Consider the following 27,212-nt stretch of genomic DNA (forward strand, 5'->3'; position numbering starts at 1 on the left):
TGGGGGGGCTGTGACCCAGCTTTTTCTCAGGGAAGGTGGCAAACAACAGCTCACCAAGAGTGGGAGCAGGAGAAGCCCCTGAACCTGAGATGGGGAGGTGGGAAGGGGGCAGTGGTGTGGAGCAGGGGGTGATGGCTCAGAGCAGGCAGGAGCCAGCCCTTGGCTGGACACCATGGATGGCCGTGGGAGGGACCCATAGCTATGGGAGGATGCTGAGAGGTGGGTGCTCCGTGGTAAAAGAGGGGTGCCTCCCCTCAAAAAAACATGGAGAGAGATGAGTGCCCCCACCCCAAGTCATGAGGATACCCCCATCCCTGAGAAAGTCTGACCCCAGTTCCCCCTCAGCTGTGTGGCCTCATTAAAACCAGCCCAGATGTTCCCCACCTCCACCTCAGCACCAAGCTGAGCCCCGAGGTGCCCATCACCTTTAAATACAGCCAGGCTGCTGAGCAGGAACCACAGCAGGGCCTGCACCAGGGCCAGCACCTTCTGCCTTTGCCTCCTGCCGTGATTCCCAGTGCAGGCAGCACTCCCTTCCCTCCCCACGAGCCCCAGAGGGACCAGGGTCCATCAGGGTGGGATCCATCCCTGTCCCCACAAATGTTAACGCTGCGACGGAGCTTCTAAAAAACCAAGTACAAACTTTATTTTGTTTCTTTACAAAGGCACGAGCCTCTTTTTTTTTTTTCAACTTTCTTAACAAAATAGAATAGCTTCTCAATCAACACAAAGACCTGAAAATTGTAAAAAAAATACAAAAAAAAAAAAAAAAAAAAAAAAAAAAAACAAACAAAAAAAACCCAAAAAAAAAAACCACCAAAAAACAAAAGGGGAAAGGAACCGAGAAACAGCTGCAGCTGGGGGGAACCTACTGAATACCACCGAGGCTCTACACACGACTGGCCTAAAACCCTACAGCCGGGTGGGGGGCAGTGGGGCGAGGGGGGGACGCACAAAACAGGGACCCCCCACCCGCCACGACAGACCCAAGCGACACAATCACAAAATAGAAAAGCTCTTCAGAGCTGACAGACCCCACAAACCAGGTTAAGTGCTTAAAGGAGGGATGGGAACGGGTTGAGGGGACAGGAATGGGCACAGGGACAAGGATGGGGTGTAAAAATCAGCCCCCAACCTGCCATCCCTGTGCCGAGGAGGTGGGTGTTGGAAATGCCAGGGAGGGACGGCATATGCCAGCCCTCCTACCGTGCTCCAATGGCATCATCCCAGGATTATTTTACTCTCCAAGGGGGTTTTCCCTGCCCCATGTGGGGTGCAGGAGCCATGGTGGTACCCTGAAGTCAGGGATCCCTGTCCTGTCCTTGCTGCCATGTCACTTGGCATCTCCCCCCCTGCTTAAAAACAAACATTTAATTCAAAGAGAAAAAAAAAAAACACAAGAGAAGGAAAAAACCAAATTAAGATCCCAACCAAAGGCCCTGTCCCAAGGAGCAGTGGGGCTGCTGCCAGCTTGGCAGGATTCCCTGTGGGTTGGCAGGTGGGGGGGTGATAAACCAGGGTGGGGGGCTGTGACCCCCATCCCCAACGCCCCCCCACCATGCCCCGAGCCCCCCGTGCCCCACTGTGGCCACCCCCAAGCCCACGCCCCCCTGGGAGCTGAAGGGTGACCTTTGCCTGCCTCTAACGCTCTGCTTTACAGTATTGGAAAAAGGTCATAAAAGAGACCCAAATCACGTTGTATTTTTTAAAAATTTCAGCATATTCTCTGACGTTTCCCCCCCCTGCCCCGGCTTCCCTCCCCAGCTGCTGGCCAGGGGGTGTCAGGGCAGCTCCCCGTCCCCCGAGGGCTCTTCTTTGCTCTGGTCCATGGAGTCACTGTCGTTGCCCTCGGTGTCGGAGGCGGTGTCGGAGGCGGAGGGCTCGGGGCAGGCGCGCGCGGGCGTTACGATGACGGCGCGTCTCTGCTCCTCTTCCTGCAGCTGCTTCTCCTGCGTGCCCTCGATGTGCTGGATCGCCTGCCCAGGGCACACACCGGCTGTCAGGACACCTCTGACCCAGCCCAGGGTTAGGGACCCCCCCGAGCCAAACCCCCCCGCTGCCCCCCAGCTGACCTGAACGATGGTGTCCAGGTTTTGCCGGGACGTGGAGACCGTGTTGATGACCGAGGACGGGCCCATGGTGACCACGGTGACATGATGGGAGGGAGGCGGCGCTGGAACGATCACGGTGGGGTGGTGGGTGGGCGCTGGGGGAGCATGTGATGGCAGGAGCTGGGGACAGAAGAGAAACCCCTGGTGAGCAGGGCACGGCACAGCAGTGTGGGGAGAACATCGCGCTTGTTCGCTGAGCCCAAGCTCCATAAAAGCTGAAGCACCACTTGGCTGCTCCAGTTCTCCATCCCAGCGGATGCAGGAGGATGCTAGCTGAAAGCTGCTGTCACCTCAGCTCTGCAGAGCAGAACATGAAGGATTCCCCGTATCCCAAAGGGCAGTGATTTGGGCTTTGAAGCCGGGAGAGGCAAGTGCCAGCCCCTATGTGGCCAGGAATTCCCCACACCCCTCGGAGATCCTCGTCTGAGCAGCGGATGGGAAGATCCGCCCTAGCAGGAGGCTATGGAGAGTTCACCTAAAAATAGGCTGAACTTCCCCGGGAGGCAGCCAGCGGGGACCCTACAGGGACACAGCTCTGCAGAAGCCCAAGGAGCAGGGAAGAAGCTGCTGTTCCTCCCTTTGAAGCTCCCAGAGTGGTGTGGCCCCGGGCTGGGCTCGAGGGTGGCAGTGCACAGGAACCAGTGCTGGCACAGCGCTCGCCTCCTCCCTGCACCACTGGCAAACCCAGCAGTCCCGGGGGAAAGGCTGAAGGTTCCCATCCCCTCTGCCTGCCAGCTTGACACTCCTCTTTCCCAGCCTGCTGGGTGGCAGGGAGTGGTTTGGGGATCTCTGAAGTTCAGTAGGAGTCACCCAGAGAAAGGTGAAGCCCCAGAGATGAAACCCTCTCTGGCAGCAAGTGACCTTCCCTGTACAAACCCCTCTGTGCCAGGGAACAGAGCCACTGGGAAGCCACCACGGGTGGCCCAATCCACAGTCCCTCCCTGAAACTCAGGGTGCCCACAAGCACAGCCCCAAGCACTGTAGGGGGCTTTGGGCCACCTCTTTCCCAAATCACTATGGGCAAGAGCTTTGCTGGGACATCAGTGCCCACAGGAGATGCCAAGGCCATCACCAAACCCACCCCCCGTGTTCCAATACCTGGGGGTGCCCGGGCTGCACTCACCTGGGTTCGGATCTGCTGCTCGCGCTCGAGCTTCTCCTGGTGCAGCAACCTCACCTGTTCCTGCTGCTGCTGGAGCTGCACCTGCTGAGCAATCACCTTCAGCTTCTCGGGGTACATGTGGGCCTCCAGGGAGCGAACCTGCAGGTCAGGGAACCCCAACATCAGCGGGGAGTCCGGCATGGCCCCACTGAACCCCGGCTGTCCCCTCAGTGGGACCCAGGAAGCCCTGGACAAGCACGGAGAAGCGATGCCCAAAGCAAGTGTTCGGTGACCCCACAGCACTGCTGGTGTCCCTGGGGGTCACTGGGGACATGGCAGAGGCTGCAAGAGGGCACCTGGCCTCACCTGCTCCTCCAGCATCAACCTGGCCTCACCTGCTCCTCCAGCATCATGCGGACCGAGCGCTCCTTGTCCAGCTGCTGCCGGAGCTCGATCATCTCCCGACGCAGATCCTCGGCCTTCTCATCTTCCCAGATGTCGGGCGAGCCGATCCCCTCGTCTTTGTCCTCCGCCCGTCGCCGTTTCGGGGAGGAGCCACTGAATTCCTGCCGTGGGAATGTGGTGTCAGGGAAAGGGGGATGCTCTCTCTCCCTGCCATCCAGACATCCTGGGTGATGCCACGCCCCACCAGAGCTCCATGCAGGAAAGGGTCTCCCTGGGGTTGGGTTTGATGCTTGGGGACAGATGGGGACAGATGGGCTCCTGCCCATGTCCCCCACCCTGGTCCTCATCCCCACAGCCTTGTGCCAGCCTGATTCTCACACTGACACCCAGGGCAGTTCAACCAGGGCACCCCAGCACCAGAACTGCCACCAGGCCACCCCCAACACCCCAAATGGGTGGAAATAATGGAAAATGGGACCCCAACCCTTCTCCCCCTGCCAGGTAAGAGATGCCAGGTTGAATGGGGCTCCCTGCCCTGCCAAAGGAGTGGAAACATCTCCACTCTCTGGCTGAGCAGGGTAGAGGGTCCCACCCTGAGCCCAAGGAACTGCAATGACATCCCCACCCTGGCCAGCCAGGACTGTCCCACCCCCTGCTGTCCCATCCCTGGGGCAGTACCTGGATGAACCGCTTGAGCTGGGTGTTCTGCTGCAGTAGCCGAGTCTTTTCCTGCTCCAGGGAGAAGATGTACTCGGCTGTCTGCTGGAGGATGGCTGCCTGTGGGGGAGCCAGGAGGGGCATGCTGAGTCAGGAGACCCCGGTGTACCCCCAGGCCTCCTCCCAATGAGCTCTGCAAGCAGCACTGCTCCTTGCCTGTCTCTGGTGTCTCCTCCTGGAGTCTGCTTCACCCCAGCTTCCCCCTGGTGAAACCCTCCAATTCACCCACCTCGGGAACCCAACAGCTGCCTCCTCACCCCACTCCCCTCTGCACAGGTCCCCTCCTCACCCAGGAATGTGTCACTCAGCTCCTAGGGCACTGGGGGCTGTCACACACTCCCAGCCCACTCCAGGACACCGGGCTGGGGATGCACACCCACTCCTGCTGGGAAACCTCCCCAGGAGAGAGCTCCATCACCGAGTTAACACCCAAATGCCCCCAACTCCACTTTCAGCCCCTCCACTTGTAGGAGCAATGTGTGAATCCTGCTCACCTTGCTGAGCTTCTCCCCATCCGTGTGTGGGATGAGGGTTTTCAGGGACTGGAAGCCAGCATTGATGCTCTGCATCCGCCGTCTCTCGTTGCTGTTGGCGATTTCCCTGCGTATCCGCCGCTCCTGGTCCCGCTGGGTCTCTGGAGTCAGTGGGATGTTGGCCAAGCTGTGAGAGAGACCCGGGGTTAGGGAAGAGGGGCTGCACCCCTGCTGCCAGCTCACTGCATCCCCCCTTGCTTTGCAGTGATGGTTCCGAGCCACCAAAGGGAGGGGTGACACAGAGGGGACGATGGCTGCGGTGCTGGGAATCACCGAAGCAGGTGGGCAGGTTTTTCCAGCCCCGTGTCCAAAGCTTTGGGGGATGAACTGGCCAAACAGTGCCCCTGCTGCAGCCCCCTGGCTCCACTGGGCTCAGACACGCTGCCCAGTGCCCAGCCTGGGCGAGGGGACCCCAGGTGGGCGAGGGAGGCTGCGGGCTGGCCGGCTGTGTCCCCGCGGGGCCGGCCGGCGTGTGTGGCCCCGGGAAGGCGGCTCCCTCCCTCCCACCCCGCTGATGGCTTCCAGATGACAGCTCCCAGCAGAGAAGCCCCCGTCCCACCCCAAGCCGCAGCTCCTGCCTGCTTCCTGCCGCTGCCTCCTCACCCCCCACACCCTTGCCCCGCAGATGGGCCGGGAAATGCCAGCATGGAGGGCGAGGGCTCCGGGCAGCCAACACCCACGGGTCCAGAGCACCAGACCTGAGCAAAGCTCGCCGCCGTGGGGTCCAGCTCCACCCACACCCCACTTTTTCCCCGAGGGAAGCAGGGCAGAGGTTTTGGATCACACCGTGCCAAGTCTCCCCAGAGTGCAGGCACCCGGCACCCGCTGGCGCCGGGGATGCTGCGAGGCACCAAAGACTAAACACAGGAGCCGGCCCGCCGGCACGGGGCGAGATAAGACGGGCTCCAGCCGCCCGTCCAGGTGCCCGGCGGCTCCGGGATGGGGAGATGGGAACATTCCACCCAGAGCCTTGCCAAAGGCAGGCTGGGAAGCAAAGCCCAGCATCCTGCCCTCACTGCCGTCCTGGTGAGGCCAGGGAGGAAGCACGGGGATCTAAGGGATATCAGCAGCACCACCGTGTGCCCAGGCAGTGACCAGAGACTCCCAGGCCACTCATCGCTGCCTGCTGCAACTGGGGAATGCAGCACAATTCATCCATGGTACACAGGGATGGGGAAAGACCCAGCTCATCCCAGAGGGATGGGAAAGGATCCTCACTCAGCCTAAGAAGGGGATGGATTCCAGGTCTGTCCAAGGGCATGGGGAAAGATCCCAGCTGTGCCCAGCAAGACAGAGAAGAATCACAGCTCATCCCAAACACATAGGGAAGGATCCCAGATTACTCCAGAGGTATAGGAAAGGATCCCAGTGCATGCCAACGGGATAAGGAAGGACCCCAGCTCAGCCTATGGAGGTCAGGAAGATATTTGTCCCTAACCCTAACTGCTGGGCAGTGTCCCAGCACAGGCTGATGCTGGGTACCAAGCACACACTGCACCGGTTCCCCCACTTGCAATCCTGGGGGGGTGGAACTGGGATGGGTGCCCAGGGGTCTCCCCCTCTCCCTGGGAGCAGCCTCTGCCGCATGGACCAAGAGCTGCTCGCAGTAGGATTGTGGCACAGGGCTCCCATCTGGTGGTGGCTGTCACCCGCCTCCCTGCTCCTGCTGAAGCCAGCCCCAAACTTGTCCCCAAAACACACCAAACCCTGCGGGTCGTGGAGACATCGTCCCTCTTGGGGTAAGGAGGAGGCTGGAGCTCTGCTCCAGGATGTTGGACCACCAGACACTTAAGGGGAATGGGATGGAGAGGCCCAGGACTGGGCAGCACGGAAGTGCTTTCTTAAATACTGGGAAAGGAGGAAGAGCCTGCTTCCTCACCGGGAGACCTCCCGCAACCTGCCCCAGCTGCTCTTCCTGGGAAGAGACCTGAGAAGTGACAGCAAAATACAGAAAGGGCAAAAACCCATGGATTCAGACACCCAGCATGGCCAAGGATGGGGCAGCAGAGAGGCAGGGGGAGCAGGTGGCACCCACTGGAGCCCCTGAGGCGTCTCCAGCCTGGTGCTGGTGTTGTGGGGTTTGTGTCAGGCAGGCAGAATTTGGTCTTTCCCACGCTGGGGAGGACATTTCTCTGGCCTGAACCTCGAGGGAAACAAACCCATGTGCGTGCTGGAGCCAGGCACAAGGCAGATGCCCCACTGTCCACTCATGTCCAACACTGACCACAGCTCATGCTGTGAGTTGTGCTGGAGGGCAAGGGAGGCACGGCCATGGGGGCAGGGTGTCCCCAAGCTCCTTGAGGTCACAGGTAGGGTGTTCCCCAGCCTGCAGGCAGGGCATCCCCAAGTTCACAGGCAGGGTATCTCCATGCTTCCACGAAGGGCACTGCTAAGCCTACAGGGTCAGGGTACAAGCAGGATAGAGCCAAGTGTCCCCAGCAGCCCCAGTTCACAGGCAGGCTGTCCCTCAGCACCCCGAGCTTGCAGGCAGGCTGTCCCTGAGCTCCTGGAGGTCACAAGCAGGGCAGCCCCCGGCACCCCGAGCTCCACGCAGGGTGTCACCCAGCGGCCTGAGCTCCAGGCAGGGTCTCCCGGAGCTCGGGGCAGCGGGAAGGCTGCTCCCCGAGCTCTGCCCGGTGCGGGGTCAGTGCGGGGCCTCGCAGCCCCCAGTCCCCGGGCGGGACGGCCGCAGCCCTGCCCGTGCCGTCACCCCCAGCCCACGGGCCCGCAGCGACCACCGCGAGGGACCCCAGAGAAGCCGCCCCCCCCCCCCCCCCGCCCTGGGTCGCTGCCCCACCGCTGCACCTCCGGGGGGGGCTCAGGTGCGGCCGCTCCCCGGGATGGCCGGGACGAGCCCCCCAGGCCGTGGGGAAGCACCCCGAGGGCCCGGGCCCCCAACACGTGCGGCGGGGCCCGGGCCGCCCCTCGGCCCCGCGGGGCCCGGCCGTTCGTGCGGCCCCACGGCGGCCCCGGGCCCGGGGGGCTCAGCGCGCCCGGGGGCGGGAGCTCCAGGCCCGGGGAGGTCGGGGGGGCTCAAGGCCGCCCCGCGTGGCCCCGGGGCCCGCGCCCCCCCCCGCCCGCCGCCCCCCGCGGGCGCAGCCCCGGTCCCCGGCCGCCCCCCCGCCCGCCGGGGCTCCCCGCGTGTCCGCGGGCTTTGTGCCGCCGCTCCCGCACTACATGTCCCGGCAGCCCCGGCCGCGACCCGCCTCCTCCGGGCGGCTGCAGAGTCACGGCCAGGCCCGGCGGTAAACACACACCCCCGCGCCCCCCGGACCCCCGCGCCCCGCGCCCCCCGCCCCGAGCGCGCCCCGCCGCACCCGCGGGGCCCGGCCGGGGCTGGGGGCGCGGCGCTCCCCGCCCGGGCCACGCGCGGCCGCCGGTCCCATGTGCGCGGCCGGGACCACGTGCGGGCGGTGGGGCCGCGGCGGCCGCGCCGCTCCCCCCGTTCTCCGCTCCCCCCTTCCCCGCCATCCCCCCCCGGTCCTCCCGAGACCCCCGAGCCCGGGATCTCCCGGCGCTCCCCCACCTGCAGAGCCCACCGATGACCTCCTTCTCGGATTTCCTGAAGTGCTGCAGGGCCGGCACCTTGGGGGCCGGCACCATGAAGTACTCCATAACGGGGGCGGGGGGCCCGGTTCAGCCCAGCCCGGCTCGTCCCGGCCCGGTTCAGCCCCTCCCGGCCCGGCTCCGGCCTCTGCCCGCGGCCCAAGGCGGGAAACAGCTGGAGCGAGCGCGGCTCCCGCCCGCCGCCGCCGCCGCTCCCCCGCCCGCCCCCGCCCGCCCGGCGCCGCCCCCGCCCCGCACCGGCCCCGCGTAAACAAAGGCGGCGGGAGGGGCCGCAGCGCGGCCGGAGCGGCACCGGGACACGGCGGCGGAACGCGGCGGGGCGGGGGGCGACTGGAGCGGCCGGGACGGTACCGACCCGTGCTGGCACCGGCCCGTCACACCGCGTCGCGTCCTGACCTGGCTCCATCCTATTCTACTCTATCCTATGCTACTCTATCCCATCCTACTCTCATGCTGGGTTGTCCCCTACGCACTCCACCCTATACCATCCTGAGCTGTCCCCGTGCCGCTCCATACCCATCACACCCTATCCTATCGTATCGTACCAAACCCTACCCTATCCCACCATGACCTGTCCCCCTCCCATGCCACCTCATTCCATCCTACCCTAGCTCCGTCCCATCCTACCCGATCGTATCCTGCTTTATCCTATCCCATCCTTACATGTGTCAATTCCACCCCACATCATTCCATCCTGCCCTAGCTCCATCCCATCCTACCCTATCCTATGCTATCCCATCCCACTCTGGCCTGTTGTGTCCCTATCTCATCCTATCTCAATGTCACCTGTCCCCATCCCATCTTGCCATAGTTCTGTCCTATCCTGCTCTATCCTATCCCATCTTGACCTGTCTCCATCCCATCCAGCCTTATCCCTATCCTAGCCTAGCCTATCCTAGCCTAGCCTATCCTCATCTCATCCTGCCCTAGTCCAATGCTGTCCTACCCTGACCTGACATGTCCCCATCCCCTCCCCATCACACCCCCTCCTCACTCCATCCTAACTCATCCCATCCCATCCCATCCAATTCTATCTCAGCCCATTCTGAGCTGCCTCATCTCCATCCCATCCTATCCTATCTCATGGTACCCTGACCTGTCTTGTTCCAGTCCCATCTAATTCTATTCCATCCTGTCCTGTTCCCATTCTATCCCGCTTTATCCCCATCCCAACTCATCTGCCCTACCTTATCCTGACCTATCTTGTCCCTATTCCATTTTATCCTGTCCCCATCCAATCCTCTCCTACATCCAGTTTGTCCCACCCCATTTTACCCAATCCCCATCCCAATCCCACCTAATCCCCTCCTCATCCTATCCTACCCCACCCTGGCCTATCCTAGCCCTGCCCCACCCTCTTCTATTCAACCTGATCCCATTCCTATCCCATCCCATTCCTGTTTCCAGCAGGCTCTGGCTTTTGGGGGACTCAGGGGGCTGCCAGTGGAGGGGGGGGGGGGGTCACAGCAGCCCTGGGGATTTGGGGGTGACAGGGACCCCATGGCTGGCAAGGGGCTTTGGGGAGGAGGCTCTGGGGGCTGCCAGAGGCATCCTGAGAGCTGATGGGGGGTCCTGGGGGCTGGTGGGGAGCTTGGGGAGTTGATGGTGGGGGGCTGGGAGCTGGCAGGGGGCTTGAGGAACTGCTGGAGGGGTCTGGGAGCTGCCAGTGGCTCTGAAAGCTGGCAGGGGACACGAGGAGCTGCTGGAGGGTTCTGGGAGCTGGCAGGGGCTGTGGGGCCTAGCAGGGGGGTTGGGGGCTGGCAGGGGCACGGAGCTCACAGGAGGCATGGAGAGCTCTGGGTGGGGTTCAGGGTTTGGGGAGGATGGGTTCACGTGGGCAGGGGGCTTTTAGGGGGGCTGGCAGAGGGGTTGTGGGGGATGGGGGGACTTAGGGGGATAATGGGGGGGATAATAGACGCTTTGGGGGGCTGTGGAGGTGGCAGGAAGGTGTAGGGGGTGGCAGGGGGGCACAGGGCTAGCAGGAGCCATGGGGGGCTGGCAGGGGCCATAGAGGGTTCACAGGGGGGCACAGAGCTGGGAGGGGAATCTGCAGGACTGGGAGGGGAGCACAGGGCTGGCAGGGGCCATGGGGAGTTGGTAGGGAGGCTGGGGGCTGGCAGGAGATGTGTGGTACCTGAGGGACCTACCTGTGGCAGGTGACCTCCCCCCACAGCCCCCCCAGCACTGCCTGCGTGGGTCCAGGGCCACCGGAGCAGGAACGCCAGGGGGTCCTGGGGGTGGGCTGTCACCCGGAGGGGCGGGGGCCGGCCCTGCAGAGCAGGGTGGGCTCAGCCCTCCCCCTCGCCCAGCCCGGCCCTGCTGGGAGCTGCAGGACAGGTTCTGCCGGGTGTCCCCTGGGCCCCCTGCCCGGCCCCCGCAGGGGCCCCACGGCGGGGGCTGCGCGTCCCCCCACGGCGCGGGGAGCGCCGCGTCCCCCCTGCCTGTCACCGTGAGCCCGTTGGGGACACCGCGGCTTCTGCCCCTCCCGCAGGAATCCCTCGGGCAGCGGGGCATGTCGGTCACCCGCGTGGGACGGTGCTGCCCTCCCGTGTCACCCCTGCTTGCGGCGGGGATGTTTGGGACACGGCGGCTCCCCCCACAAAACACCCAAACCACGGGTAGGATGTGGCTTCGGCCACCTGTGTGGATCAGAACTGTCCCTCCGTCCGTGTCCCCCGCTCTGCTGAGTGGCTGTTGGGGACACAGCAGCCCTGCTCCCGCAAAAAAAAACCCAAACCGCGGGTGCGATGTGGTTTCACCTGCCCGCGTGAGACAATTGTGCCCCTCACTCGCGTCCCACCTTGTGTGGGGCTCTTGGGGACACGGCAGCTCCCTCTCCACCCAAAAGTCTGCATGGAACAGAGCTTCCTCCCCGTGTGTCCCTCCCTTTCGTAGCGAGGACATCGCATCTCCCCCTGCAAAAAAAAAAAAAAAAAAAAAAAACCAAAAAGAAACCCACAAAAAACCAAACGGAAACAAAACAACCACGGGTGTTTTGGTGGGGTGTGACTTCGGCCACCCGCCTGGGACAGTGCTGTCCCCCACGAGTGTGTCCTCCCTTTCACAGCGGCGCTGCTGGAGACACTGCAGCTTTCCCCGCAAAAAAAAACCAACAAAACAACCCAAGCAAACAAAAACCGCGCGGGGCAATGTCGTGTCCCCCCTCCCTGCCTTCCCCCCCGCCATGTCGGGGGGGCCCTTGAGGACACCGCAGCTGCATTCCGCCCCAAAATAAAATCACGGGTGGGGTGTGCCCAGCCACCCGCGTGGGCCCCGGGGGAGGGACCCCCCCGGCGAGGCTGCAGCATCCGGGCCGGCCCCGCCACATCCTGCCGCCGGAAGGAGCCGCGGCCCCGGGACAACCCCCCCGCCGGTGACGTCATGCGGGGGCCCCCGCCAGGCGTGACGCCAGCCCCGCTCTGTGACGTCACGCGGCGGGCGGGCGGCGCCGCTCCTGCGGGGAGGGGGATCCCCCCCAGCCCCCATTTCCCCGGGGTGACCCCCACGCTACCCCCCCCGAGCCGCCCCGGTGCGGGGTGGGGGCTCCGGTGGGCGCCGCCCCCCGCCCCGCCACGTCCCCGGGGGGGACAGAGACACGCGGAGGGGACGGGGACACGCGGGGGAGGGGGGGGGTCGGCTCTGCCGCAGCGTCGGGGTGACCTTGTGAGGGGGGGCGGCGGGTCTCCCCCCGCGGGTTCCCCCCCACCCCCGGGGCGGGGCTCGGTGCCCCCCGGTGCCCCCCGCGGGGGCGGGGAGGGGCCGCCCCCGCCCCCGCCCAGCGCCGCCCGCAGCCGGGGCCGGGCCGCTCGGTGCGGGGCGGCCATAAATCACGGCGGGCAGAGCCCCCGCCCCGCCGCCGCCCCCGGGACCGGGCAGGGGGGGCCCAGCCCCGCCGCCGCCACCCCCGCCCCCAGCCCCTGCGGATGTGGCGGAGCGGCCCGGCCGCCCCGCACCGGCCCCGGCACCGGCCCCGGGGGGCCCCGCTCCGCCGAGCCCCGCACCCCGCCCCGCTTCCCGCCCGGCGCTGAGCCCCCGCCGCAGGTACGATCGCGCTCCGGGCACCGCGGAGGGGAGGAGGACGATGAGGAGGATGCTGCCACCGCCGGGGGGAGGGGGGACCCTCCGGGCAGCCCCTTCCTCGCCGCCCTCGGGATTGCGGGGGGTCCCTTGGCACCTGCAGCCCCCCCGCCCAGGGAGCGGGTCGGGGGGGGACGTGGCCCCGCCGCACCCCCGAGGGAAAGGAGGAGAGGGAGCTTCCCCGCTGCCCGGTGGGTGTCGGGGGGGGGTGGCCGTCACGCACCGTCCTCCCGCACCCCGGGCGGGTGTCCTGACCTTGGCCGTGGGGCGGGGGCTGCGGCGGGGACGTGCTGGGTGGCTCTGCCCGGTTGCAGCCACCTCCGGGGACACGCCAGTGTCCCCATGGTGCGAGAGGGGAGAAAGGGTGGCATTGGGTGGGGGGTGCAGGGCGTCCCCATCCCGGTCTCACGCCGGCGGTGCCGCCGCCCGGCAGCCGCCCGTCACCCCGGTCCCCTTGGCGGGGGCCTCCCGATCCCCATCGTGAGAGGTGACAGTCCCTACCATGGGGGGTGACAATCCCACGGCCTCGTGGGGCTGAGGCGTGGGGTGGCCAAGCCCAGGCTGTGCCTCTGTGGGGTGTTTTGGGGACTAGGACGGTGTGACCCCCTCCCTGAGGTGCCAGCAGCGGGGACCACAAATTGTCCCCGGTGTCCCTAGGCACTGCTGCAGGCGCTCGTTCCCTGCCCAGCATGGAGAAACCCTGCAGCCAGTGGACACCTCCCCTTCCCCATGCCTTTGTCACCCTGCTGTCACCGCCTCCCCCAGCCAGGGTCCCCATGTGCCCCCATCCCCCCGATGCTGCCGCACCCAGGGCGCTGATCCGCTGGGTGCCGGGGACCACCCCGCTGCTGTCCCCGCCTGCTCCAGCTGTGTCCCCAGGCAGGGGTGGCAGGGGCCCTGGCGCTGGCGGCACTGCTGTGGGGCTGCTCCCGGGCTGGCAGGGGGCTGCTGTCAGCCCTCTGCCAGGATCCCCACGGCTTCCCGGGAAGGGGCAGCCACGGCACCGGCCTCAGCTCGGGGACCACAGCCATGTCCGCTCCTGGGGACACCTTTGGCAGCTGCCGTCAGCCCGGCTGGCGCGGGGTGACGGGTGCTGGAGGGCCACAGTGACAAGATGGAGCTACCAGCAGGATGTGACCTCCCCCCCTCCCCCAGACCCGTCAGGCACCGGTGGGCTCCTGTGAGGAGCGGCTGTGGCAGTGCCAGCACCATCTGCAGCGGGACAAGCAGCGATGGCGGGTCCCACGGGCGCCCGTGTCCTGCCAGCAGCCGTGGGGACAATGACCCGCATCCTGCCAACCCACCCACGCTGCCCTGGCACGGGGGGCTCCGGGGACTGCCCCCCGTCGCGGCGGTGCCAGCCTGCCGCTGCCAATTGCCACGGCGGCGGAGACCGAGCCCTGCCCGCAGCGCTGGCACCGCTCCCACTCCCCGAGCCCCGGGGTCACCGTCCCCTGGCGATGGCACTGACAATCCCGCATCCGCCGCCATCCCCGAGCCCACCGCGCCGCGGGAGCCGCAGCCCGCGGTCCCTCTGTGCTATTCCTGGCGGGTTTGGGGCTGGAGGGGGGATACACGACACCCCGGCAATGCCAGCGGCCTGGAGACCTGGCGCCCCGCCGGCAGCACCGGGGTCACCCCGGGTCCCCCGGCCGTGCCGGCGGCCAGGCAGTGTGGGGGGCCCCGGCGACCCCAGCCTGGCCGCTGGAGATGGGGGGGCTCCCCCCGCGCCCGGGCTCCATCCCAGCGGCCCCCACCCGGACTGGGAAGCCCCTGGGCCCAGCCCCGCGACGGACTGGTTTGAACTGGTGTGGCGGGGGGGAAGCTGGGCTGGGGCTGGGCTGGCAGCGCCTGGCGCGGGCAGGAGAGGCCGTGGGGGGAGAGCAGGCAGGGGCAGGCAGGAGCGGGCAGGGGCCTCGCGCGGGGGCCGCAGGTGCTGGGGCGTCCGGCCAAGCCACCGCAGGGCTTGTCCCCGTCCCCATCCCGGCGGGGCCCCCGCGGCGCCCCGTTTCCCGAGGCCGCGTGGTTTGGCAGCCTCCTGCTCGCCCGCCCGCGGCCGCGCTGGGAGCCCTGGCGTCAGCGGCTGGAGGCCCCTTTCCCACCCGTCCCGCCCGGGGATGGCTGCGGTCCCCACCCAGCACCGCCCGCACCGGGACCCCCCAACCTCCCAACCCCGAGGACGTGAGGACGCGACCGTCGTGGTGGGACCGGCTGCGACGCCTTGCCCGGCCCCACTGCGGAACCACCGTGGCTGGGGGGCTGCCAGCCCCCCCGTGCCGGTCCCCGGGCTGGGGGTTCCTGCTGTGCCACCCCAGCTGTGGGGTCCTGCCCCGTGTCTGTCTGTCTCCGAGCTGTGCCACCGGGCTGTGGGGCACATGGGGGCTGCTGGAGCCCGAGAACCGTGGTGGGGCTCAGGGTGGGGACGGACCACAGGCACATCCCGCAGAGGGGCGCAGGGTGAGGCCCCCCCAGAGGGGAAGGGCCCCACTGCGGGCAGGGGCCGGGAAAGCTCAGTGAGACACCCTGTCCCGGGAGATGGACGCTGAGATGGGGCAGCCTCCGGAGCGGCGGGAGGAGGTGGATGCTCAGGCGAGGACCCCCCACTGAAGGGGAGGGACCCGCCGATGGGGCTGACCCCCGGCCGCGGGAGGCTCGGGGTGATGCGATGCTGTGGGGCGGCTCCTCCCACGCCGGGAGCCTGGGACAGGAACCCCCCCTGGGGCCGGCCCCTCGGCCAGCGCAGGGGTGCGGGCGGGGGGTCCCCCGCCCCGCCGCCCAGGCCCCATGCCCCCCGCGGCTCCTCCGCATTCCTCAGCGTCTGAGCCGGGCTGGACCCCCGCCAGCGCGGGGGGCCCCTCCGGCGGGGCAGGGCGGGGGACGGGCCCCCCCGGGGCGGGGTGGGGATGGAGGGGCCCCCCCGCTGCCACGTGTGCTGGGTGCGCCGTGCCCCCCGACACGGCCCCTCGGCCGCCCCCACCCTGCCCCGGGCGATGCGGGTGGCCGCGGGGGCACAGCCGGGGGACGGCATCGGCTCTGGCTCGGGCGCTCACTGCTGCACCGAGCTGCCCGTTCTCAGCTGCCCGCCAGATGTGCGGCGGCCGAGCCGCGAGGGTGGCATTGTGTTGTGTGCCATTCCATGCCGTTCCGTGCCACGCCGTGCGGCCGGCAGCCCCTGCTCGGCCCCGGCGGCGGCGGCGTTGGCCGGCGGGGAAGGGGCCCCGGCGGGGGAGGAAGCTCTGCCGCCTCCGGGGCTGGGGCCAGCGGGCTCGGCCGCCCGGGTCACCGCCGGGCTGGTGGCCGCCACCGCCCTCCTCTGCCGCTGGGAAAGGCCTCGCTGGGGCAGGCCCGCGGGGACTGACGGACGGACGGACGGATGGATGGATGGATAAACGGATTGGGGGGGGGGTGGTTGGAATGGGGACACCACGACTCTAGCTCCGCGGGTGCCCAGGGGATTTGGCAATCCCCGGCAAGGTTTGGTCACGGGCCAAGGGGCTGTGCCGGCGACACGGAGAGGACACACTGGGGACACCGAAGGGCCGGGGTGGGGGGGGGGCCGATGCCATGCCCTGCCCTTTGCCCGCTGCGGGAGGGGGCCTCGGCAGGGTGGCCGGAAGGGACGGCACGGTCTCCGTGCCAACACCCTGTCCTCCGGCCCGGAGCAGAGCGGGCATTGCCATGGGGCCGGGCTGGGGCGATGCTCTGGGTGGCACTGGTGCTCCCCGGCCCTGCGGTGACCCCTGGGTGTCCCCCGCAGAGCCCACCCCGGCACCATGCATTCCCTGGAGGAGCCCCTGGACCTCAAGCTGAGCATCTCCAAGCTGCGAGCCGCCCGCGAGAAGCGGGGAGCCTCCGGCCCCAGACCCCGCGCTCCCCAGCGCCCGGACACCCCGCCGGCCGGGGATGGCCGAGGGGGCGGCCGGGGGGGTCGCCGGGCCGTGCCAGCCTCGCCGTCGCCCGGGCTCCTGGGACACTCCAGGCTGGTGGAGCCGCGGGACGGACGCTTCCCGGCCGCCGTGCCGGTGGTGGACCTCAGCCTCTCGCCCCGCTCCGGGGGGGAGTCTCCGGCTGGCAGTGCCTCGCTGTCCCCTGAGCGCCAGGGCAGCGGGGACCTGCCCGGCCCCCTCACCCCACACGTAAGTACGGCCGTGGCCCCCCCGAGGTGTCCCCAGCTGTGGGGACTGTGCCCACTCGGTGCTCCCGACCTCGGCAGCGTGCCCGGTGCTGCCGGTGTACACAGCCCGGGGTCAATGTCCTGCCTGGCCCTCCCGACCCCAGAGGTATCCCCGGGGAGGCTCCTGGGGGGGTCTCTTTGGGGTGTCTCTGGGGGTCTCTGTGGGGTTTTGGGGTCCCTGGGGGCAGTGGCAGATCTAGGGCTTTCTGGGGAGTGTGGGGGAATCTCAGGGAAGGGATCTCTGGGGGGTTCTGTGTGAGGTTCTGGGGTTCCTGGGGGGTGGGAGGAATCTCTCGAAGGGCTCGGGGGCGTCTCTGGGGGTCTCCATCCGGCTTGGCCCTGTCCCCCACTGCTCCTCTATCCGGACTCTGCTCCAGGATTTCCAGTCCCTGCGCTACATCGATGGCCTCCCCAGCTCCTTCCAGTTCTTCCTGCCGCTGGGGGCCGGGGGGGCCCTGCACCTGCCCCCCGCCGCCTTCCTGCCCCCCAGCAAGGAGAAACGGCTCCCCCCCGAGCTGCCCCTGCCCAAGCAGCTCGTCTGCCGCTGGTCCAAGGTCAGCAGGGAGGGCTGGGGGCTGTGGCGGGTTATGGTGGGGGTGTGTGGGAGCTTTGAGGGGTGCAGGTGGTGATGAGGGCCTGGGAGACCACATGGGCTTTGCAAGGATGGGGAAATGCAGGGGAATTTTGGGGCTGGGGAGAGGACATGGGGCTGGAAGGCCATGGCAGAGCTCTTTGGGGCTCTGGGCAAGTTTTGGGGCTGGGAGGCCAAGTAGGGACAGTAGGGCTGGGAAGGTGGTGATGGGGAGGTGGGTGCTCTGCAGAGGTGCTGGGGTTCATGCAAAGGGCCTTCTCCATTTCCCCAAATGCTGGTGCTGCTGCACACAGGTGGGAGCAGAGATGGGGTGGGGGGCAAGTGCTGGCCATGATGGGGGGCCTGGCCCCCCTGGTGCCCACCCTGCTGGGCTCCCTCACGCCCAGCCTCCTGCCCACAGTGCAACCAGTTCTTTGACCTCCTGCAAGACCTGGTGGACCACGTCAACGACTTCCACGTCAAACCCGAGAAGGACGCGGGGTACTGCTGCCACTGGGAGGGCTGTGCCCGCCATGGCAGGGGCTTCAATGCCAGGTGGGCGTGGGGAGCTCCAGGGGGTCTCTGGGGGGCTGCTGGGGGGAGGCAGGAGCCCAGCACTGGGGATATGCAGGGGAAGTTTCCATCTCTCCTTCCCTCCCTCCCTCTCATGCAGGGTGCGAGGTCCTGGGCGGGTTGGGATGTCCCTGTTCTCCCACCCCAGAGCCAAGGCATGGAAGGACTTGCCCTGGAAGTCAGGACCAACTCCCTCCCTAACATTCCCTCCCCAATGCTTCCACAGGCAAATGGTGATAGGACAAGGGTGAACAGTTTTAAACTAAAAGGAGAGATTGATATGGAATATTGGGAGGAAATTGTTCCCTGTGAGGGTGGGCAGGCCCTGGCACAGGGTGCCCAGAGCAGCTGTGGCTGCCCCTGGATCCCTGGCAGTGCCCAATGCCAGGCTGGGCAGGGCCTGGGATAGTGGAAGGTGTCCCTGCCCATGGCAGGGGGTTTGAATTATACACGGTTTAAGGTCTTCCCAACCCAACTCATTCCACAATTCTGTGATTGCCCCAATCCCGGCAGGTACAAGATGCTGATCCACATCCGGACGCACACCAACGAGAAGCCACATCGCTGCCCCACCTGCAACAAGAGCTTCTCCCGCCTGGAGAACCTGAAAATCCACAACCGCTCGCACACAGGTCAGCACGGCAGCCCCCGCCCTGCACTGCGCTGCTGGGGCGGCGGGGGGCTCGGGGGGACGTGGGGGACACGGCAGGGCTGGTGCCCCGTGGCAGACCCGGTGCTGTCCCGCAGGTGAGAAGCCCTACATCTGCCCCTACGAAGGCTGCAACAAGCGTTACTCCAACTCCAGCGACCGCTTCAAGCACACCCGCACGCACTACGTGGAGAAGCCCTACTCCTGCAAGATGCCGGGCTGCCACAAGCGCTACACCGACCCCAGCTCCCTCCGCAAGCACATCAAAGCCCACGGCCATTTTGTGTCCCCCGAGCACCCGGAGATGCTCAAGGTCCACCCGCCTCCCAAAACGCCCCTGGGCTCGGCGGAGGTGCCCTACGTTAACGGGGCGCAGCTCGTCATCCCCAACCCCGCCGCGCTCTTCGCTCCGCCGGGGCTGCCGGCGCTGCCCATCCCTTTGGCACCGGCACCGCTCGACCTCAGCGCCCTGGGCTGCGGGGCTGCGGGCGCGCTGCCCGCTCTGCCCGGCCCCGTCCTGCCCCTCAACGGCGGCCCCTTGAACTTGGCCAAGAGCCCGCTGCTGCCCTCGCCCTTCGCGGCGGGGCTGGGGCTGCCCGTCATGTCGCTGCTGGCCGGCGGGGCCAAGGCCGAGGGGGAGAAGGGCAGCGGGGCCGAGGGGCGGCCGCCCAAGGCGGGCAAGGGGCTGGAGAGCCGCAAGGAGAGGGGCGAAAGGACGGAGCCGGGGCGGCCGCGGGTGCCCCCCGAGAGCCTGGCGCTGCTGCCGGGGGCCGTGCTCGACCTCTCGGCCGGTGTCAGCTCGGGGGGCAGCCCCGAGGCGCTGCCCCCCGGCTGGGTGCTCATCCCCCCCGGCTCCCTGCTGCTCAAACCCGCCGCCGTCAACTGAGGGGCCCGACGATGCCCGGGGTCAGCCGCCGGCCCCGTGGGCAGATCCCGCTCCCGTCTGGGGACGGGGGGCACGGCCCCCTCCTCCCCCTGCAGCCCCGGCGGGGCCTCGCTCGTGCTTTTACCCGTCACGAAAGAAGAACGGACTCTTCTGAGAAAAGCAATAATCCCTCGGCGGCCGGAGCCGGCTGCGACCCCGTGCTGGGGGCAGGTGGGGCACAAGGGGGGTCCCCCTTCCCCTCCCCCCCCCCCCCGGCCCTGGGCAGCCGGATACGCCGCTATTTATTTCTCGACCAGCCCTCTGCTCCGACAGGGTCCCGCTTGGGCTCTCCTGCTTCCGCTGACTCGGCGTCTCCCTGCCCGAGCCCTCGGTGCTGCTGTGGGGGGCCACAGCCCCCAGGCTCTGCCGCACGGACAGCGGGGTGACAGCCGGGGCACCGGCCGCTCCGCAGCCCCGAGCCGTGCCCGGCCGTGCCATCCCATCCCGCACGGCCGCGGGCGGTGCCGCAGCCCCGGCAGCCCGTGCCGGGCCCAGCTGGCTGGGCACTCGCCGGCCCGGCGCCCGCCCGCCTCCTCCCCGCTCCCTCCCGTGACAAGGCACACGGCCGGTGTGCCGCTCGCCGGGGCACTGCCCCCCTCTAGCTACGTTCATACCTAACCACGCACCGCGAGCGCATGCGGGCAGCGCGGGCACGGCCGGCAGCGGCTGCCGGGCACCCGCTCCTCGGGCTGCGGCGGCGGGATGCTCCCGGGTGAGCCCCGGCCCTGGGGCAGCTCGGAGCCCCCCCCGGGGGTCACGCACGTCCCGCCCGCTCCGAGCCATGGGGGTCTGCGCAGTCCCGCCCCCCGTGCGGGAGGTGCCCCGCAGGGAGCCGGTCTCCCTGCCCTCACCGGCGGCCGCCCGGCGCTGCCCTAGCCCAGCATGGCTGCGGGCCCTCGACCAGGCCGCCCCGGCCGGTGAAACGTCTCCTCGCTCCTCATCGGTTTGTTGTTGCACATTCCAGGACATCAGTATTTTAACGGTCTCGAAGTGCCTTTCTATCGTAGTTTCTGGGTTGTTTTTATTTTCCTCCTGTTGGGCTCCATCGCTGTTAGCGTAGCGTGTAAGGACTGCACAAGTACGAGATAAGCTAACGACTGTAACACTATATTCGTCCAGGGGAGAGGAAGTTTATTAAGAAAACAATAAAGTGAAGTTGAAGTAAGTTCCTGTTTCAGTCCGTGGTGCCAACGGCAAGGAACCCGTGCTGGGGACAGAGGGGTGTGGGTGGGGATGGGTGTGACCTTGGGGGCACGGCTGGCCCTGCCTGACCCCCAGCCGTGTCCCCACACTCCTGCTCAGGCAGCCTTGGCATCAGTGAAACCCTGCCAGCATCTGGGGGCTGAGCTGCAGGTGGGGACAGCCACAGAGGGTCCCGTCACAGCCCCTCACCCCGAGCCAGCAGCCACCCACGCTGGGAGAAGGTAATGGCACAGCACTCCCAGGGTATGGAGCCAGACGGAGCCGGGCACTCCATCCAAGAGCATCCAACCTCCCCACCAAAAATAGCTCCTGCAGCCTCCCCCAGTGCCATTTGAGCCCTGGCAGCCTCAATGCCCTGGGGACACCCCTTCTTCCCCAGCTGCCTCCTCCTCCTCCTCTTCCTCCCCCAGGCAAGTGCAGCCCCTGGCAGGGGCCGATCCCCGCAGGGCAGCGCTGGGCAGGCAGGTCCCTGCTCCCTCCCTGGGTGTGGAGCAGCCAGGCCAGGTGCTGGAGGACACGGTGTTTATTGGCTACCTATAAGTTAAGGGTGGGGGGCACGGGGGGCAGGGGTGGCAGGAGTCACGTCTCGGCTTTCCGCCCCTTCTCCTTGTCACCCTTGGCCTGGATGCGCAGCTCCTCGTCCAGCCGCTCCTTGGCTCGCACCACCTGTGGGACAGGAGGACACCCAGGGATGGGGGGACACCCAGGGATGGGGGGGACACCCAGGGATGGGGTGCTCCCTCCCCTCCCTGCCTCATCCATGGGTATATCCAGGCCCTGCCTGTCCCAAAGCCCAGGCAGGGGAAGGAGGGTGCAGCCCCTCCCTGCTCCTCCTGGCGCTCACCTTGGACTGCAGGTAGAAGGAGCCTCCCACTGATTTGTCGTTCACCTTGAACAAGTGGTCGTAGTTCTGCCGAGAGAAGCTCTGGGTCAGAGGCACCTCCAGCCTTGGCCATTCCCACTCCCAAACACTGGCAGCCTCCCGCTCCCCAGAGCATTGCTGAAGAGCGATCCTGGGGACGCAGCTGGCTCTGCCTGACACCCCTCGGGTGCACCATGTTCCCAGCAGGGCACCTCCAGAGATCCCACATCCCTTCCCTGAGCAGCCCCGCGGGGCAGGTGCAGAGGCCAAGCCTGGAGGGCTGCTCCAGCTGGGGCAGGGAATCCTCAAAACCCTCGAACTGTGATTAACTGGGCCCAAGACAGCACGGGGGACCAGCTGCACCGCCGTGCATAGCAGCACCCTCAGAGAGGCCAGGGCCTGCCAGCACCACCCCTCCGTGGCTCCAAGGAAGCCTCTACCTTCTGGATCTCCTCGGGGTTGAGGCTGGAGACGTTGAGGATCTGCTGTGCTTCCTGGAGGCTGATGCCGATGATCCTGGAGGCGGCGGCGGACTGCGGCCTCTCGGCGCGGCCCCGCGCGTCGGCTGCGGCCTGGCTCGCTGGGGACACCCGGCCTCAGTCCCCCTGACACCCCTGCCACCCCCGCCAGCCCGGCCCTCGGGCACAAAGCCTGGGCACTTCCAGGTGCTCAGAGCCCACGGTGCCCCTCTGTCCCCATCCAGCCACCCCGGGGCCATGTGGACGCAGTCCCAGTGCCAGGGGGCGGCAGGATCACATCCCAGGGATTATCCCCCTCTGCCCTTTGGGGTGCTGGGATCTCTGGGAGCCTGGCAGCAGTGCCAGGGCCAGGAGGGAGCCCTGTCACGACCTGGCAGTGTCCCTTGCAGGCCAGCCCGGGGATGGGGGGCCCTGGGGTGCTCAGGGATGGGTGGGGATGTGGAGCAGTGCCCAGCAGGGCAGCGTGGGCACAGGGGGCTCATGGAGCAGCATCCCAGCTCCTACCTGCAAACTCCTGCCGCAGCGCCCGCATGAAGGCCCGTCCCACCACCTGGGCCCCCACCAGGATGATCTGTGCCAGGTACTTGGCCTGCGGGGACACCCTGCTGTCACAGCCACCACGGCTCCTCTGCCCTGTCACCTCCCCGTGGGCCCTGTCCCTCTCCGCATGCCCCGGGGGTCTGCTCTGACCCCATCTGACTTCTGTCATGGTCGTACCTGTCCCTGTCCCCCTTTCTCTGTCCCCCCACCCAGGCCCTGTGATACTTTTCTCAGACCCCGTCCCCTCCCCTGTCTCTGTCCCCCGTCCCCATTCCCTGTCCCCTCTCCGCTGGTCCTGTGACCCCCTCCCTGTCCCTGTCCCCCCTCCTCTGTCCCTGTCCCCCTTCCCCACGACTTCTTCCCCCTTCCCTGGCCCCGTGACCCCTTCCCCTGCCCCTGTCCCCTCTCCACTGGCCCTGGCCCTCCCGGAACCAGTTGCCCCTTCCCGGGCCCTGTCCAGCCGCAGCTCTGCTCCCCGATCCCGCTGTGCCCCCGCCGCGTCCCCCCGTCCCCTCTCACCATGTCCCCGCCGCCGCTTCCGCCCCGCGGTCACGTGGCCGGGGGTGAAGGTCACGGCGGACACCGAGACGGCGGCGGCGCGGGCGGAGCGTCCCCTCTGCAGCCACAGCGCCCTCTGGCGGTGTTCCCGCGCCGGAGGCCCGCCGGAGAGGGGGGCGCGACTTCCCCGTCCCCGCTCCCCGTGTGCCGCCGGTCCCTGTGCCCCCATCCCCGGTCCCTGTGTCCCCCTGATCCCCGTGTGCCGCCGGTCCCTGTGCCCCCCATCCCCGGTCCCTGTGCCCCCCTGGTCCCCGTGTGCCGCCGGTCCCTCTGCCCCCCTGGTCCGTCCCTGTGTCCCCCTGGTCCCCGTGTCCCCCCAGTCCCTGTGTGCCCCTTCCCCATCCCCGGTCCCTTTGTTGTCCTGGTGCCGGTCCCGGTGTCCCCCCAGTCTCTGTGTCATGCCGGTACCCGTCCTGTTTCCCCTCGGTGCCCGTCCCTGTGTCCCCCCGGTCCCCGTGTGCCCCCCTGCCGCGGTCCTTGGCTCTCCCTCGGCCCCTGTATTATCCCCGATTTCCGTGTCCCCCGGTGATGGTCCCTGTGTCCTTGTGTGCCCCCCGCCCCGGTCCTCATGTCCCGCTCGGTTACCATGTCCCCCGCTGTCGGTCCCTGTGTCACCCCGATGCCCGTATCCCCCTGGAGCCGGTCCCTGTGTCGCCTCCGGTCCCCATGTCCCCTCGTTCCCTGTGTCTCCCCCATTCCCGGTCCCCGTGTCCCCCCCGGTGCCCCAGGATCACGGCAGGACACGGTGCTGGTGCAGCGGCTTTAATAGCGGGTCCTGCCCGCGGCGGGCCCTGCGCCTCCTCCACCTCTTCTTCCTCCTCCTCCTCCTCCTCGTGGCCGCCCCGCCGGGCCCGGCGGGTGCGGGGGTCCCGGCGGCTCTGGGGTGCCGGGTCCAGCCTAGTCCTGCGGGAGGCCGGGGGTGAGGGGCGCGGCGGGGCCGGGTGGGTCCTGCCGGGGGTCGCGAGTCCCCGTCCCGCACTCACCCACTCGTCCTCGTCCACGCCCTCGAAGGAGTCCTGCGGCAGCGGGTCGTCCCTGTTGCCCAGCCGGGCCACCATGGCACTGAGGAGCTGCGGGGAGAGCCGGGCAGAGCCGTGGGGCGCGGGGCATCACCCCCGGCCCCGGCGCGGGGGGCTCAGCCCAGAACCCACCTCCTCCTTCTTCTGCTCATCAGTCTTCTCCTCCAGGTACACGGACGCAGGGACGAACTTCCGAGCCGGAGCCTCTTTGGGGGCCTCGCTCACTGCGAGAGCGGCGTCACCATGGGGCGGGAGGGCTCTACCCCATTGACTAAAGCCCCCCTGAGGGCCGGGGGTCCTCGCCCAGCCCCTGTACCCACCTGGCACCATGTCTGCGGGGCGCAGGCTGGCGCGGCGCTGCTGCCCGTCCTGCCCGTCCAGCCAGGCGCCCGCACCCAGCGCCGGCTCCCACCACACGCGGGTCGGCGGGTAGAGATCGTCCTGGAAGTACTCCTTCTGCGGGGGCAAGGGGCGCTCAGGGGGGTGTTGTCCCTCCTGTCCCCATCCCAAAACACGGCCAGCCCCCCCGCCCAGCCACCTACCTTGACGCGTGGCACGTGGAAAGCCACGGGCTCCAGGGTGCTCTGCCCCAGGCGCAGCGCCCGGGCAAACTCCACCTCCCGCACCTCGCACGCCGTTTTGGGCAGGAAGACGAAGCCCTGGTGGGGTGGGGGTGTGAGCGGGTCTGGCAGCACAGGTAGGGGGTCAGGGAGAGGCAGCATATCCCCCCTTTACCTTGTGGGGCTCATTGGAGGTGAAGCTGTTGCACTCGAGGAAGTAGGGGGGCTCGGGGGACACTTCATAGATGAAGACTCTGGTGTCACCCTGGGGATGGAGCGAGACGGGGGCTGTCAGGGGACATGGAGGGTCCCTCCTCACTGTGGGGTGCTGTAGGCAGGGAGCCTCACAGTTTTTTGGAGGGTGAGTCCTCACCTTGCCAGTGAGGAAGACAACGCTGGTATCCTCATCATAAAAGGGCAGGAGGGTGGAAGGGGCCACGTCCAGACCAAGGACAGACAAGGGTCCTTCAGGCAGGGCCTGTGCCCGGTACAGGAGGATCCTCCTCTCGCTGCGGCTGTGGGGAGGTGACAGTGAGAGCAAGCAGTGTCCTCAGGGACCCCTGCCCTGGTATGTGTCCCCCTCCTTACCTGTCAAAGCCGGACACCAGGAGGTAGTCACCACCACAAACCCAAACCAGGCGCGCTCCACGTCCCCCCTCGGGACCTGGGCCCTCCTGCGTGGGGTAAAGGTCACCCTGCCTGCTCTCAGAGAGCTGGGGGTGCAGTCATGTGCCCGTGGGGAGGGTTCCCTGCCCACACCCCCAGCTCTCCAGCCCATCCCCAGTGCTGGGATTGTACCTGTTGAGGCTGAGAGCTGCGCCGTGGCTCGTAGAGCCGTATCCGTCCGTCTTTGCTCACCGTTGCCAGCTTCTTCCCATCCGGGCTCCAAGCCATGCTGAAAATCTGGAGAGACAGGTGTTGTGCAAATGTCCCAAGCTGCCTCTCGGGTGTCCCTGGATTTGTCATCCCTTACCTGATCCGTGTGTCCCTGCAGGCACAAGACTTCCCGCCCAGCGCTCAGCTCCCAGATCCGCACGGTCATGTCGTAGGAGGAGGAGACCAGGAGATCGGATGCCGTGGGGTGGAAGCGGATGGAGTAAATCTTTTCCGTGTGACCTAGTGAGGTTCAGCAGTGCGTGGCTGTCCCCAGCTGTGGGTGCCACCAGGCTGTTTTGTCCCCAGTGCAGGGTGCTCAGTAGTCCCCTCACCTCGGAGAACAGCTTCAGGCTCCTGCAGGGTCTCCTGCAGCCCTCCCTCAGGGATACGCCACAGCCGGATCCTGGCGTCCTCACCCGCTGTGCCAGAAGGGATGGGCAGTGGTTACTGGGGTGGTCTGGAATGCCTGGAGCTCTGGGGACTCTCTGGGCAGGGCTGGCACGCACGTACCCACAGCGAGGCGCCGCGGGTCGAAGGGGTCCCAGGTGAGGTCGGCCACGGCGGCGCCGTTCTGGATGGTGGGCACGGCCACGTCGGGGAGACGACCGGGCTTGGAGAGCTGCGGGCGAGAGCCAGGGTCAGCAGCATGGCACACACGGCACACGCGGCACACACGGCACACACGGCACACGTGGCACACGTGGCACACACGGCACACACAGCACACACGGCGCCATGCCGGCCTGCACACCTCCCGGGTACCTCGAGCACGGCGATCTGGCCGCCGGCAGAGAGCAGGGGCAGGGCCACGCGCTGCTGGTTGGCGCAGAAGCCGTCGCTCTCGCCCGGCGTGGTGAGGCTGAGCCCCCGCAGGTTGGTGAGGTGCAGGTCCCGGTGCAGCACCCGGCCCTGAGTGTGCCGGAAGCGGGAGCTGGGCCCTGCAGAGGGCAAGGGCTGGGTGAGCGCCCCAAATCCCCTCCAGGGGGGCACCCCGAGCCGCCCCACTGCCTGCTCACCCAAAATGCTCTGCAGGGACTTCTGGCTGGGGCTGCTGGCAAAGCCACTGGAGGGGCCGGTGCTGGCTGAGAGCGAGGTGGCCGCACTGCCTGGTGAGGCCAGTGAGGATGGTGAGGAGTAACCACTGGCTTCCTACAGGAGAGAGAGCCCGGGCAGGGGGTGCTGGTTTGTCTTGTGGGATGGGGGCAGCAGGGACCCCACCCCTTCAGCACCCAGTGCACTTTTCCAGCACCCCACGCTCACACTCTGGTCGGTGTCGGTGTGGCCGGTGTCGGTGTCTGTGGGGCCGGTGTTGGTGGGGCCGGTGCCAGCAATGATGGGGGATGTGAAGGTCTCCGTGGGTCTCCGTGCTGGGTGCAGGCTCACCCTGCCCACCTGCACCGAGCACAATGGTGAGCATGGGGCAGTGGCAATGCCACCAGCAAGGACACGCGCCCAGCTGACACTGACCTGCTGGCTGTCCCCTGCCCACCAGCCTTGGGCGTCGGTGGCTGGCAGCATCCCTGTGCAGTCAGGGAACAGATCCTCGTGGAACTCCTGGACAGACTGGGGGAGAGGGGATGGGGTGAGATGGGCATTCCCAAAATCCTACAGCCTCTGTCCTGCTGCAGTTGGGGCACCCCTGGGCACCCCCAGACACTTCCAGCACCCAAACTTCAGCTGCTCGAAGTGCCCAGCACCCACTACACAACAG

General features: G+C 67.5%; 4 protein-coding genes across 4 annotated transcripts in view; 1 reads left to right on the plus strand and 3 right to left on the minus strand.

Moving 5' to 3' along the window:
• Positions 1-581: 581 nt before the first annotated feature.
• On the minus strand, positions 582-8,608 carry TFAP4 (transcription factor AP-4). The gene is made up of 7 exons (XM_084216857.1): positions 8,395-8,608; positions 4,830-4,995; positions 4,297-4,395; positions 3,609-3,779; positions 3,235-3,372; positions 2,073-2,231; positions 582-1,976 (listed from the first exon to the last, which is right to left on the minus strand). Exons 1-7 carry the CDS (start codon positions 8,481-8,483, stop codon positions 1,782-1,784), a joined length of 1,017 nt encoding a protein of 338 aa, XP_084072983.1. The 5' UTR covers positions 8,484-8,608; the 3' UTR covers positions 582-1,781.
• A 3,695-nt stretch (positions 8,609-12,303) lies between these two features.
• Positions 12,304-19,365, plus strand: GLIS2 (GLIS family zinc finger 2; the record flags this gene model as incomplete). The annotated part of the gene is made up of 6 exons (XM_084216325.1): positions 12,304-12,476; positions 16,270-16,648; positions 17,064-17,240; positions 17,679-17,812; positions 18,344-18,462; positions 18,578-19,365. The coding sequence occupies exons 2-6, from the start codon at positions 16,286-16,288 to the stop codon at positions 19,363-19,365; spliced, it is 1,581 nt and encodes a 526-aa protein (XP_084072451.1). The 5' UTR covers positions 12,304-12,476; positions 16,270-16,285.
• A 1,153-nt stretch (positions 19,366-20,518) lies between these two features.
• PAM16 (presequence translocase associated motor 16) lies at positions 20,519-23,044 on the minus strand. The gene is made up of 5 exons (XM_084216326.1): positions 23,008-23,044; positions 22,453-22,537; positions 21,910-22,049; positions 21,452-21,517; positions 20,519-21,273 (listed from the first exon to the last, which is right to left on the minus strand). Exons 1-5 carry the CDS (start codon positions 23,008-23,010, stop codon positions 21,187-21,189), a joined length of 381 nt encoding a protein of 126 aa, XP_084072452.1. The 5' UTR covers positions 23,011-23,044; the 3' UTR covers positions 20,519-21,186.
• An 818-nt stretch (positions 23,045-23,862) lies between these two features.
• LOC311159926 (coronin-7-like) overlaps positions 23,863-27,212 on the minus strand; it is a 34,499-nt gene continuing 31,149 nt past the window's right edge. The window contains exons 13-28 of the mRNA XM_084216323.1: positions 26,969-27,064; positions 26,762-26,893; positions 26,518-26,650; positions 26,264-26,439; positions 26,012-26,120; positions 25,834-25,920; positions 25,599-25,741; positions 25,424-25,528; positions 25,214-25,299; positions 24,999-25,140; positions 24,801-24,890; positions 24,608-24,724; positions 24,386-24,521; positions 24,198-24,289; positions 24,030-24,116; positions 23,863-23,949 (exon numbers count right to left, since the gene is read on the minus strand). Coding sequence (XP_084072449.1) covers positions 23,944-23,949; positions 24,030-24,116; positions 24,198-24,289; positions 24,386-24,521; positions 24,608-24,724; positions 24,801-24,890; positions 24,999-25,140; positions 25,214-25,299; positions 25,424-25,528; positions 25,599-25,741; positions 25,834-25,920; positions 26,012-26,120; positions 26,264-26,439; positions 26,518-26,650; positions 26,762-26,893; positions 26,969-27,064 — 1,737 coding nt within the window. The 3' untranslated portion in view covers positions 23,863-23,943. The remainder of the gene's footprint in view (positions 23,950-24,029; positions 24,117-24,197; positions 24,290-24,385; positions 24,522-24,607; positions 24,725-24,800; positions 24,891-24,998; positions 25,141-25,213; positions 25,300-25,423; positions 25,529-25,598; positions 25,742-25,833; positions 25,921-26,011; positions 26,121-26,263; positions 26,440-26,517; positions 26,651-26,761; positions 26,894-26,968; positions 27,065-27,212) is intronic.

The sequence above is a fragment of the Fringilla coelebs genome (assembly GCF_963513975.1).
Source record: "Fringilla coelebs genome assembly, chromosome: 16".
Classification (NCBI taxonomy): Eukaryota; Metazoa; Chordata; class Aves; order Passeriformes; family Fringillidae; genus Fringilla; species Fringilla coelebs.